The 13,582-nt window shown below is 38.2% G+C and overlaps 1 protein-coding gene across 2 annotated transcripts in view; it reads left to right on the top strand.

Annotated features, from left to right (window-relative positions):
- OTOGL (otogelin like) overlaps positions 1–13,582 on the top strand; it is a 181,311-nt gene that overhangs the window by 112,543 nt on the left and 55,186 nt on the right. For both annotated transcript variants that reach the window (XM_062202058.1, XM_062202057.1), the window contains 3 exons: positions 590–616; positions 7,778–7,945; positions 9,892–10,170. In XM_062202058.1, the coding sequence (XP_062058042.1) occupies positions 590–616; positions 7,778–7,945; positions 9,892–10,170 (474 nt within the window). The remainder of the gene's footprint in view (positions 1–589; positions 617–7,777; positions 7,946–9,891; positions 10,171–13,582) is intronic.

Here is a 13,582-nt window from a genome sequence, read left to right as displayed (position 1 = left end):
ACAATGGCCATGAATCTTATGGAGATAAAATTAATTTACCACTGCTAAATGCTATCTTCCTTTAACAATTATGGCTTGAAATATATCAAAAGTATTTATAAAAAGAAACACATGAGCTAAGTTTTCTGTGGTGTTTGAATGCTGTCATTGCAATTTGAAGTACAAATTATATTTCATCCTTAGAGAAGCTGTTTATGACTCCAACTCTTTTATACCTGTGAAATTTCATTGTTCTGATTGTCAGAAACGTATTTTGAGAAAACATCTTGAAATTGCTTTCATATTTGGCTCTTTAAATATTTCATTTACTTGTGTAGGTGACAAATTATCTGAATGATATTTCACAAATTGAAAATTTTCAGGTCTTTTCTAAATTAGCATTTATATTTGCTTACCTTTAAAACAATCATGATATTTAATTACAACACATCTCCTACAAGAACTCCCTTTTCCTGGAGAAAGTTCATAAACAGCGATGCCACTCTATATTCTTTCAAGCGATTATGGACAAATAGATAGTCATCTCTTGTACATATCCAGATAATTTCTTGCTTCTTAAATACTTTAATAGTTATTTTTTTTCTTCCAGCACTTGACTGTGAATATTACAATGAAGGTATGTAACATTTTATGTAATTTTTAAATTTGCATATTTGAAAAGCAGAGAATGAGATAGAGATCCTCTGTCCCCTGCTTCACTCTCCATGTGCCTGCAATTGCAAGGGCTTAGGTCAGTTCAGATATAGGAGCTAGGAACTTATCTGAGTCTCCCAGCTACGACCCGACCACTTGGTCCATCACCTGCTGCCTTCCAAGTTGCACATTAGCTAGAAAATGGAATAGGAAGTATAGCTGCAACCTGGACTGAAGTATTCTAGTATGAGATGTGAGTATCTTAACAGCTAGACCAACTTGCTGCCCCCTATGTGACATTTTAATAAAGAATATCACCATTCTATTAGATGAATTTTCAGATTAAAATGTTTTTGAACAACTTGCTCAGGGTACAAGGTACAAGTATTTCATAACTTGGTACATAACGCCATGAAAGCTCTTTCATTTCTGTAAGTTATCTAAGCGTTTGTGTTAAAATTTCTTCCCTAAAAATAAAACTGTGTAACTTAAGTTCTTAGATTTAATAGGTCCTTAATCAATAAAAATTGTTAAAATTTTTGTTAAATTTTTTTGTTAAATTTTTAAAATGATTATTTATAAAATTGTTAAATTCTTAGCGTTATATATAAATATGGACATTGTTCAGATTTTTAAATTTTTTATTAAGATTTATTTATATGTAAGGCAGAATAACAGGGAAAATGAGGGAGAGGTATAGAACCAGAGATCTTCCATCCCCCAAATTTCACCCCCAAATGACTTCTTCAGCCAGGGCTGGACCAGGCTGAAGTTAGGAGCCTAGAACTCTCTGGGTCTCCCACATAGGTGGTAGGGGCTAAGGCACTTGGGCCATCATCCTCTGGTTTCCCAGGCCCATTAGCAGGGAGCTGGATTGGAAGCAGAGCAACCAGGACTCGAACATGGGATGCTGGCATTGCAATCAGTGGCTTAACACTCTGTCCTAAAACAGCTGCTGGCCCCTTATTTTTAATTGATAATATTGTATGTATTAATGGAATACAATGTGTCTTGATACATGTATACATCATAGGAAGTTGAAGTCAGGCTAATTAGCATATCCATCACCTCAAATATTTATTATTTCTTTCTCATAAGAACATCTAAAACCCTCTTTTAGCTGTTGAAACTTGAAAAAAAAAAGAGGTAATCATGTCATTTGTGACAAAATATATAAGCCCAGAAGACACTATGCTAAGTGAAATCAGGCAGGCAGACAAATACCAGATGGTCTGACTCACATGTGTGAAATAAAATAATAGAACTCACAGAAGTAAAGAGAAATGGTTGCCCATGGCTGCATGGGGGAGTGGTGCCATGTTCATCATAGAACACAGTTTCAGTGACACAGCAAGGACGTGTTCCTGCGAGCTGGTGCACAGCATGGTGACTCTAGTCAAGTTTTTAGAATGTTGTAAAAAGCAAAGAAACAGAAGAATAGACGTGATAACAATGTAAGGAATTTGTTTTATCATTATTAAAAGCAAAAGAAAAGAATGGGAACTTATTAACAGTAAAAATCTTACCCCTTCCACTCATCTGCATTTGCAATCAAAGGTCTGAAAGGAGATGCTGCCTAAAACTAAGGCACAGATCCAAGAAGAGACAGAGAACTACACGTACATCCTCAGTGAAAATGCCAGAAGATAGCAGAACTGGAGTCTGCTTTTCGTAGTCTATTTAATAATAAGGAAGGCATAGCTACCAAAACTCAGTTCAGACAAGAGTGATCTAAAGAGGGGTCCATTGTACTAAACCTGAGCACTTGGGGTGGCTTCTTCAGCAAGAGAGAAATAGGTCAGCTGGAAATGTATAAAAAAAGACTAGATAAGGCCGGCGCCGCGGCTCACTAGGCTAATCCTCCGCCTTGCAGCGCCGGCACACCAGGTTCTAGTCCCGATTGGGGAGCCGGTCCTGTCCCGGTTGCTCCTCTTCCAGTCCAGCTCTCTGCTGTGGCCTGGGAAGGCAGTGAAGGATGGCCCAAGTGCTTGGGCGCTGCACCCACATGGGAGACCAGGAGGAGGCACCTGGCTCCTGGCTTTAGATCGGCGCAGCACGCGCCGGCCGCAATGTACCGGCCGTGGCAGCCACTTGGGGAGGGGGGTGAACCAACAGAAAAAGGAAGACCTTTCTCTCTGTCTCTCTCTCTTACTGTCTAACTTTGCCTGTCAAAAAAAAAAAAAAAAAGAATACTAGATAATTTGAGATGATAATTTAAAAAGAAAATGGGTGTTTAGCTTTTGTTTTTGTTACATTTATGGAAACTTGATAGATGAAAAAATTCAAAATTAAGAAAAACTCTCATGGTTAAAGAAAATATAACCAAATATATTTCCTGCTCAAAATTTTAAACACACACGTATAAGGTGGGGCAGGGTGGGAGGCTGGGGAAAGAGACAGAGACAATCTCAATCCTTTGGATTCTATGATTAAAATACAGTTGATTACCTAGTAATAACAACAATGTTAATAATAATAGCTTTTGTTGTATTAACTACCTTTCCTATAAATTTAAAATTAAATATATTTTATTGTATTATCAAAAGTCTGTTATTATTAACACTTTACAGATGAAGAAATTGAAGCACGGAGTGTTTAAATAACTTTGCCAATGTCACTTAGTTATAATGTGGTAAACCGGAATTGTAAACCATCTGACTTCAGAAACAGTAAGCTTGGCTCCATGCTACATAGCCAGATGTATGGTTAACACATCTTACTGTAGGAATGATCACCACACATTATTATCGCATGTTTTATATAATATACACAGACATCAAAATCAGAAAATGCTCCAATGACTTCCCCACTTAAAAAAATTCCTGTCTCACACAGTTCTGCTGTAAAAATCTCTGTGCCTTTGTACTTTCTGGCATTCCTTCTGTAGACCCTTGGACCCCAAATCAGGATTTTCTTTGCATTCTGAATCTCTACTTGATACATTTTTCTTTCTCTCAACAAGTCTGAGACATTTCTAGTGATGGTTCTTTTTTTAACATGTTACAGGATTTTTCAGTCAGTTCCACTTTCATTTGTAAAATACTATATTAGTTGCATTAGAGGGTAAATTTGGGAGATTTGGTCTTCATGAGACATTGATAGGCTCAATGAAGTGTCTGAGTATCTATCTATTTTATATGAACAAAATAATATGGAAAAGCATTAGTGTGCCTTTAAGGGGAGTGAGAATTTGTAAAAGTAATGCAGTAGAGAGAGATAATTGAATGGGGAGTATAGGATTGTGGAGGTGGTTGATAGTACTAATAAAAAATGTTTTAAAATTTTTTTAATAATTTTTAAAAAGATTTATTTATTTATTTGAGAGGTAGAGTTACAGACAGTGAGAGTGAGAGACAGAGAGAAAGATCTTCCGTCCATTGGTTCACTCCTCAATGGCCCAATGGCCGCAACTGCTGGAGCTGTGCCGAGCTGAAGCCAGGAGCCAGGTGCTTCTTCCCGGTCTCCCATGTGGGTGCAGGGGCCCAAGGACTTGAGCCATCTTCTACTGCTTTCCTAGGCCATAGCAGAGAGCTGGATTGGAAGAGGAGCAGCCAGGACTAGAACCAGCACCCATATGGGATGCCAGCACTGCAGGCGGAGGATTAACCTACTGCGTCACAGCGCCGGCCCTTTAAATTTTTAATTTTTATCCCAAATAATTTCACAGCTATCATAAACTCAGTCTTCTTTGGACTTTTATAGCTAAAATATTCCTCCCTTTTACTACTTGCCAAATAGTGTATTATTAAAATACGTGTGCCATCTAAGACAAATATAGAATTAAATACTTGCCACTTTTTTTTTTTTTTTTGACAGGCAGAGTAGACAGAGAGAGAAAGAGAGAGAGACAGAGAGAAAGGTCTTCCTTTTCCATTGGTTCACCCCCCAATGGCCGCTGCGGCCAGCACGCTGCGGCCGGTGCACTGCACTGATCCGAAGCCAGGAGCCAGGTGCTTCTCCTGGTCTCCCATGGGGGTGCAGGGCCAAGGACTTGGGCCATCCTCCACTGCCTTCCCGGGCCACAGCAGAGAGCTGGCCTGGAAGAGGAGCAACTGGGACAGAATCCGGCACCCTGACTGGGACTAGAACCCGGAGTGCCGGCGCCGCAGGCGGAGGATTAGCCTATTGAGCCACGGCGCCAGCCAATAATTGCGACTCTTTAAGAAAAATTTTTAGATAGTAAAATTCAGAGATTATATCTGAATTTTTAATACATCTTATTATATATTTCTGCTAATTACTATGGCATTTACTAAAAATGAAAGGATTGTAATTTATTCTGCTGTAGGTAAGCAAGGACATCAATATCCTGCTAAAAACTATTATGTAAGTTGTGTGTCCAGAGTGATTTTATTAGGTAGGATATGCTTATCACTGTAGGAAATGACTGCTTTTAGTAGATGGGGAAATTTTACTTCTCCCTGCAGAAAATTAATGACAAGGTTAGTAACTTCATCTCACTGGTAAAAATGCTGGTAAAAATGCATAAAACAAGTCCAGAAGCAAGATATCAATTAACAAGGAGTAGTTCAAAAGCTTTGGGTTTTATGCAAATGAATTTCTCAGATGACATTTGTCTCTTTAGGTTGTTGTAATAAGGGGCAGATGTAGTAGCAGGGAGATTTTGTCTAACTGCCCATCTTGCTTCTTATTGTTATGTTGAATATCCGGGAGGGTGCTTCAGGCCCGCAAATTGTAGTTGTATGTGTCTTCTTCATTTTGAATGGTATTTTGCTGTACATTACATAGTTATCTACTTATGTTCTGTATTATTTACATGTTTGTGCAAATCTTCTTATAAATTGAAGTACATCTGCCTATTGGAATTTTGTCACTTTGCTCTTGTCCTTGGTAGAAAATGAACCAATAAGTGATGGAGACCACTGATACAATCTTTGTTTCTTGTATATTTAACTTATATAGAAACACTGTGCAGAGCAGATGTAAAAATGGTCATGAATCCACTGCTGCCAGGCTGCTAGAGAAATTCCCCACTGTTTCTGCCCAGCTGCACTTAGGTGCAGGAGCAAATTCTTTCAGTTCTCCCCCTCTACTCAAGGTATCTAAGTTCCTGGTGAAACTCTGCCTCATAGCTGTTAAGTGTCCCAGCTGCTGAAAGGCAATGTGTCCCAGATGTCAGTGGAGGGGCCTGTATTTGAACAAGACTGCCTTCTGGGTCTCTCCCCTCTTCTGGTCCTCATGATAGAAATGTTGATTATCATTCTCTTTCTCACTTGGAAGACTTTACAGTCCCTTAATTCAGTGATTCTCTCCCCTTCTTCTAGGCCTGGCTTTCTGTTCTCAAAGTGGAAAATTTTTTAAAATCTTTTCCTCTCCTCTCTTCAGTGTGGGTTTGGAAAGTAAAATTGTCCTTGAGATAAAAATGAGAGAAGAGGGCAAGCAAGAGTAGCAACATAATCTTGTATGATATGAACTACCACAGGTATATTTACATTGTCCATAATCTGCAGCACAAAAATATACATATACCTGTAAATACAGTGGATGACTATGTTACCGAGTTTTCTGTGATTCAGGAGAAACTTCAAAGTTGATTCATATCTCAGTTATATTTAGAATTTTAAATGGAATAGAGATTGTGTTGAAGGTAAATTAACCTCATTTTCATTACTTCTAACAAAACTTTTTTCAGTGGTAATGAACTTGTCACTTATAGATTGAAAATTACTCTGGAATTTAGGTTTGGTTCTAGGCTGACTGCCTTTTTACTGTAGTAAATATGTTGCATCTTACAGGGAATCATTTGGGTGATAAATGGTCTTGGACTTCTCTGTTCAGCTTTACCATACTTTTTCTTTTGTATAAACATGTATCACACATGAAATTCAATAATTCCCAGAACAACAAAATATTGTATAAATATGTTTGTGAATCCTCTTCTCATGTAATATAACTTACTAAGGAGGGATGGCTTTTGGAACACCATGAAGGTGTTCTTCCAAAAGTTCTTTGAAAATCTATACTATTTTTCATTCCATGTTTCCATGAGCCTTTTGAAGTGCCTCATTCTTGCCATTGATATAGTTAAACTTCTTATATTTATTGAGGATGGATTAGAATCTTAGAGTGTTCAAGATGAAAAGCTACCAGACCAAGTTTTTCATATAGGTCTGCTTTATGTATATATGTATCTATCTATCTATCTATATCTATATATATATGTATATACATATATATATATACATCCGTAAACATATAAAAAGTATATAAACATGGACATGCATATATAAATATAGACACATATATACAGATACTCATTTGTAGGTGTGTATATTCAGAATATGTATGTATGCCAAATTACTATTTTGAAAATAGTTGTTATTTTATTAGTAATAAATTTTTATTACTCCACATTTTTAGAGCATTTTTTGGTTATTAAAATTTATTTCAGGAGTTGGATTAGCAATGTAGTGGATAAAGCCACCACCTGCAAGGCTGGCATCCCATATGGGCACAGCTTCAAGTCCTGGCTGCTCAACTTCCAATCCAGTTCCCTGCTAATGGTCTGAGAAAAGTAGTGGAAGATGACCAAAGTACTTGGGCCCCTGCCCCCCATGTGGGAGACCCAGGTGAAGCTCCTGGCTCCTGGCTTTAACTTGACCCAGCCCTGGCTGTTGCAGATATCTGGGAGTGAACCAGTGGATGGATGCTCTCTCTGTCCCTGTCTTTTCCTCTCTCTCTCTCTCTCTCTCTCTCTTTAACTCTTCCGATCAAATAAATAAATAAATCTTTAAAAAAATTATTTCAGGGAGTAGGTGTTTGAACTAGCAATTAAAATACCAGTATCCCCCATCAGAGTACCTGGATTCAATTCTTGATTCCAGCTTCCGACTTCAGCTTCCCATTAGTGTAGACCCTGGGAGGCAGCATTGATGATCTCTGGCAGCCATGTTGGAGACACAGATTGCTTTCCTGGCTACAAGCTTCAGCCCTGGTCCAGCCCTAACCATTGCAGGCATTGGAGGTGTGAATCAGCAGATAGGAGCATTCTCTCTCTCTCTCTCTCTCTTGCTCTGTCTCTTTATCTTTCAAAATAATTTTTAAAAATGACTTTATTGAAATGACAAATTGAATTTTTTAAATCCTCGTGCAAGTTTATAACTCTCTCATTTGTATTCACTAGGACTTGGAGAGGGACCATATGTGCTAGCAAGCTATGGAGAGACTGGCCTTATTATGGGGGCCAATATGACCAGTAGAAGCATTTTCTCTTTGCCAAGAAGTAGCATTCGTGGAAATTTGGTTTTTAATTTTATGATCACCCCAGGTCTTTTCAAAGAGAAGGTATCATGTAAGTATAATTGAAAAGAAGGATTTGGCTTCCATTTACATATTTGCTTTCATTCATTCATTAAGCATTAATTAGGGATCTTATATGTTTTTGGCATTTTCTAAGTGTTCCAAAGGATATAAATTGAAATACTACATTGGCACGTGGACCAGCTATCTATTTTGTTTGTAAAATTTCTTTCTTTATTTCTTGGCATGTGTTAGAACGATGATTGTTTGAATTTTCATAATGTTATAAAATAGCTTAAATTTTCAGAATGCTAACCTCAGAACTTAACTTGAAATTTTTGAAAAATAATTCATTGATTTCTAATAGCTTGAGAAATTCAATGCCAGGTAAAGTAAAAGAACAAATTGTGATTTGATATCAAAGAAGTCAAACATTACATGCATAATGAGGAACGTACACAAGCACTAAGACAATCTCTTGTCCTTAGTGGGCCTTGGTTGTGTGGGTTCACTGAAATGTCCTAGAACCTAGCCCTGCATTTACTGGTTTGTGTCACAAAGTCTGTACAGGTTGTATCTACCTGGCCCTAACTCTGGATGGTGTAAATGTTCCTTTCTTATCTATTGATGCTTTGCTACATTGTGACTATGTGGTCTACCTAGAACCCTGCATGGCATGTCATTAAACTTGGGAAAATTTCACTGATCAAATGGATCTGACTTAACTTTCATGTTTTCTGATAAATCTCCCAATTCTCCAGTTGAAAGAAATTCTTTCTTCCCTGTACAAAGAACTCCTTTGGTTCTAAAGACACCTATCATAGTCTGACATTCTAATTTATGCTGATTATATATTTTTCTTTTTCATATCAAAATTCCTTTGATTCTTCTTTGTATCTTCCATCATTCAACAGAAGGACATATAAGTTTTAGGACACAATGAGTGCTTTGGAATTATATTGAATTGGAGCTATGTTATGGCTTGTAATAACTAATGCATTTAATAGGAAAATCTATGAAGTATTTATTACAGGAAATCAACCTAAAATCTCTGCTTAAAAATATATCATGAGATTAAAAATAAGGGCAAATTTGATCACCTTTTGGGGAATAATATTGCTGAATAAGTAGTTTTTTCTCAATGCTATAAAATCTCTTGCAAGAACATTTGCTCATTAGGAACTCAGTGATACAAAAATATTTTTCCATGCCCACGCTGATCTATTTCTTTGTTCTCTATCATAAAATTTAGTTGTATATAGATTTTTAACAATGTCAAAGGTTGCAAATACAAATATATGTCCAATAGGTCATGCAATTACTTGAGTGAAAAGTCTGTGTGCTAGGGTCCTCAATGATATTCCTCCCCGTCTCCAAGGACATAATACGTTGTTTAAAAAAGATAGACCTCATGGCCTCTTCTGTGGCGTAGTAGGTTAAACTGCCACCTGCAGTGCTGACATCCCACATGGGTGCCCATTCAAGTCCCGGCTGCTCTTCTTCTGATCCAGCTCCCTGCTAACCTAATGGCCTTGGGAAGATGTCCCAACTGTTTGAGTCCCTGTACCTATGTGGGAGACCAGGATGAAACTCCTGGCTCCTGGCTTCAGCCTGACATTGCCCTGGCCATTGTAGCCACTTGGGGAGTGAGTGAACAAGCAGGTAGAAGAACCCTCCCCTTTCTGCCTCTTCCTCTCCCACTCTGTAACTCTTTCAAATTAATAATTTTTTTTTAAAGATCACACTCGGGGCTGTTTTTGAAGGGGGACACCACTGCATTTAACTTCTACTGTTATTCATTGTGTTTAATGTGCTGCTTCTTCTTTTAGACATCTCATGATTGATTTTTGAAATCTTTGAGGTTGCCATTAATTATGTGTGACACTTTTACAAGACTATTTTCAACTTTATAAATACCTTTGATGGTGCCAGTGTTGATGATGTACTTTCTCCCAAGAATCCAGGCAGTTGTCAAACACACTGCTCTATGTCTTACAGCATTGGCACTTGTTTCCTTGGAATCTGCTGAAAGGCCAAACTACTTTCTCTATGTCCATGACAATGACGCTCTTAGTTTGGAATTGTGGAAGGCAAATTCAGCCTTTCATCGGAGAGCAACATTCTTCCACCATCAGGGTCTCTGGATTCCTGGCTACAGTGCGTTTGAATTATACAGCAAGAAAGGCTTTTTCATCGCATTCACAGATTCTAGTGTCAAGGCATCAAAATATGATGATTCTGAAGAATTTAAACATTCAAGTAGCTTCAGCATAGAAGGTACATTTCCTAAACTTCCAAATAAAGAATTTACATTTATATGATCAGTTTCTCATTTAAAAATCTTTCTCGCTGTTTAAGGAGATAAAGTTGTAGGACCTTACTTTTCTTTTCCCTCTATCCTTCAGTTTACTTTCTGTAAAAGGGGAGGAAAAACTACCTATATTTTAAGATTATTGTATTAAATATGTTGAATGTAAATGGCTTAGAACAACTCTAAATGGCCTTACTTATCACTATTACCCCCATAATAGCTAGCAATGCTATCTGAAGTTTGGAACCAGAACTCACTCATGATTCATGGTTGTCTAGTGTTTGTACATGCTTTCTCTTTCCTGGAAGGAAACTTCTGATTAATATGATTCTTACAAAGGTGTCTTGTTCCATTGACCTTGGGAAAATTTCCCTCCTTCACAGAAACCTGATCTCATTTCTAGAAAGTCTTAAAAGTCCATAGTCTGTTAGATTTTCCATTTTGGAAAGAAATCTTTACTTTGTTATGCAACGTTTAAAACTTGTGCTTTAAAAAAAAAATAATAGAAAAGACTTTAAAAAGGGCTGGCGCCGTGGCTCACTTGGTTAATCCTCCGCCGGTGGTGCTGGCATCCCATATGGGTGCCGGGTTCTAGTCCTGGTTGCTCCTCTTCCAGTCCAGCTCTCTGCTGCCGCCCGGGAAGGCAGTGGAGGATGGCCCAAGTGCTTGGGCCCTGCACCCACATGGGAGACCAGGAGGAAGCACTTGGCTCCTGGCTTTGGATTGGTGCAGCGCACCGGCCATAGTGGCCATTTGGGGAGAGAACCAACGGAAGGAAGACGTTTCTCTCTCTCTGTCTCACTCTCTCACTGTCTCTCTGTAAAATTAAAAAAAAAAAAAAGACTTAAAATTTGTGCTTTACTTTCAAAATCCAGGAATTTGATATCGTGTCTGAGTCTTTGAAACAAATTATTTCATCTTAACCAATCTTCCAAAAGCATTTTCAGAGATAATGACTTGTTTTTATTTTCTCCTGTACATAAATTTCTGTGAACCTCTCTAGGTTTTGTATTTTAGAAAGTTCAAACTGACTTTCAAAATCTCAAGTGTACCAATTCATTACCAATTCCTAAGTCTGGCAGAAGGTTTTGCATGAAACAGATTGTTAGAGTTCTGCACAGTTTCTTAATCAAAGGGCTCAATGGCACAAAAGGAACCCCAGTGTTTCTAGCACTTGCATTCTTAAGTCTCATATGATGAGATTGAATACTTACGTAGGAAGTCAGTCAAGCCTTTATTACCTACAGATAGGCGTCAAGAATCTTTGGAAGCCTAGGAACCATGGCATGTTCCCCAGGGCTCAGGAAAGCTGTCTAGGGTGGAAAGAGTCTTATATATGCTTACCCCATGTCATGTTCCAGCTGAGGAACCCAGAAAGCACTCCACTCTTTATTTGATTCCTCAGATGAAACTGGGCACACCAAACACAAATTTTGTAGGCATTCTGTTCTAAGAGGGACAAGGAAAGAATATGGATTGTTTTAGACAGTTCCTCCTAGCACAGGATAATGCGTCCTTGGGATACCCTATAGTTATTCTGAGAATTGCAAGTAGAAAGAGGAGAGCTGGATTAGCCAAAGTCATCTGGAAACCTGGTCTCCTGCACTGTGTTCTTGAGAAAAAAGAGTCACCAACATGCCTATGTAACATTCCATAGAGTGGATATGCACTTGAATTAAGTATGAAGTTTACAAGCCTTATTTTCTCTTCTCTTCTAGAAATCTGTTCTTTTAGGACAGATCTAGATGCCCTACTGGACTTTTAGTAAACAGCAGTGAATGACATCTTCTGAATCTCTGATCTTTGTGGGCTTCTTAAACCTAGAATCTAGGGATCTAGTCTTGGAACCAATTCTGTATCTATATCTATATCTGTATCTTTTTTTTTTTTTTTGACAAGCAGAGTTAGACAGTGAGAGAGAGAGAGACAGAGAGAAAGGTCTTCCTTCCGTTGGTTCACTCCCCAAATGGCCACTACGGCTGGTGTGCTGCGCCGATCCGAAGCCAGAAGCCAGGTGCTTCTCCTGGTCTTCCATGCGGGTGCAGGGCCCAAGCACTTGGGCCATCCTCCACTGCCTTCCCGGGCCACAGCAGAGAGCTGGACTGGAAGAGGAGCAACTGGGACAGAATCCGGCACCCTGACCGGGACTAGAACCTGGAGTGCCGGTGCCACCGGTGGAGGATTATCCTAGTGAGCCATGGCACCAGCCTATCTATCTCTATCTGTCTCTATTTCTATCTCTATCTCTATCTATTTATATCTATATCTATCTACATCTATATCTACAACTATATATATGCATATATATCTATATATGTTTATTTATGCATCTATATCTGCATCTATTTACATATCTATATCTATATCTATATTTATATCTATCTATCTAATCTATCTAACTATGTCCATGGGGCATGGGGCCAGGAACTCAAGCATATTATTTTTTCTGTTCTTTATATGCATAGATGCTTTCTAAAACATTTTATTTTTCTTATCATACTTTGGAACTGATTATGTGTCCAAAGTCCAAGCAACATAACACGTACCTATTTTATGAATTTTCTCTCTATGGAGGTAGCTTTAAACTGCTGCAGAATGATTTCTGTATTATTTAGGAAGAGGAGCATATTTGAAGAAGGGAAATCTTTAATCCTGGGGGATTTGTTTACAACTGTAAACATGTTTTATTCAGGTCCATTCTTTTTTTTATCCAAATGATATACATTATGTTACAAGACAATTATCTAAGTTCTGGGAGAAGAAAAATGATGGCACATTCTCCCTAGATATGAGGTCATGTACTGTAAGTTTGGTCTTGCTATTTTCCTGATATTTGACTTGGCATGTCACTGGGTTACTATTTTCACTGGCAGCAGTTGCCTTGCCTTGACTTTTTTCACAGATGGAGTAATGAATTATAGTTCAGAGAGATGAGAATAGGGATAGTAAAGTGAAATGTATTAAAATACGTCCCAAGGGAGGAAGAGGCCAGTTGAGAGAGCACATGGTACCCTTTCTTCCCAGTTTGAAAATTTTATCCTTAAAGTATGGGGGACATTGATGGGTGATGTGGCCATGATGCGCACGTTGGCATTTGGGATTAATATTTGGAGTTGCTTTCCCTTGGGGTCTTTGTGCATGTGGTTAGCTATAAATCAGACTTTTCTGGGTTTGCTAAGCTCACATTTTATCAGGATATTGTGACTGCAAGTTAAACTGCAAAGAGGGCCATCTTGAGTAAGTCCTGGTGGAGAGCAGGGTCCTTTGTTTCATCCCTGAAGGAGAGTCTTGTGAACCCAATTGCTCATGTCTAATTACCTGTGTGATACTGTGGACCTCAATTTTTTTTTTCATTTTAAGGTTGGAAATAGTATTTAG

This window comes from Lepus europaeus, chromosome 10 (assembly GCF_033115175.1).
Source record: "Lepus europaeus isolate LE1 chromosome 10, mLepTim1.pri, whole genome shotgun sequence".
In the NCBI taxonomy this organism is placed as follows: Eukaryota; Metazoa; Chordata; class Mammalia; order Lagomorpha; family Leporidae; genus Lepus; species Lepus europaeus.
This window is presented reverse-complemented; position numbering and strand designations above follow the sequence as displayed.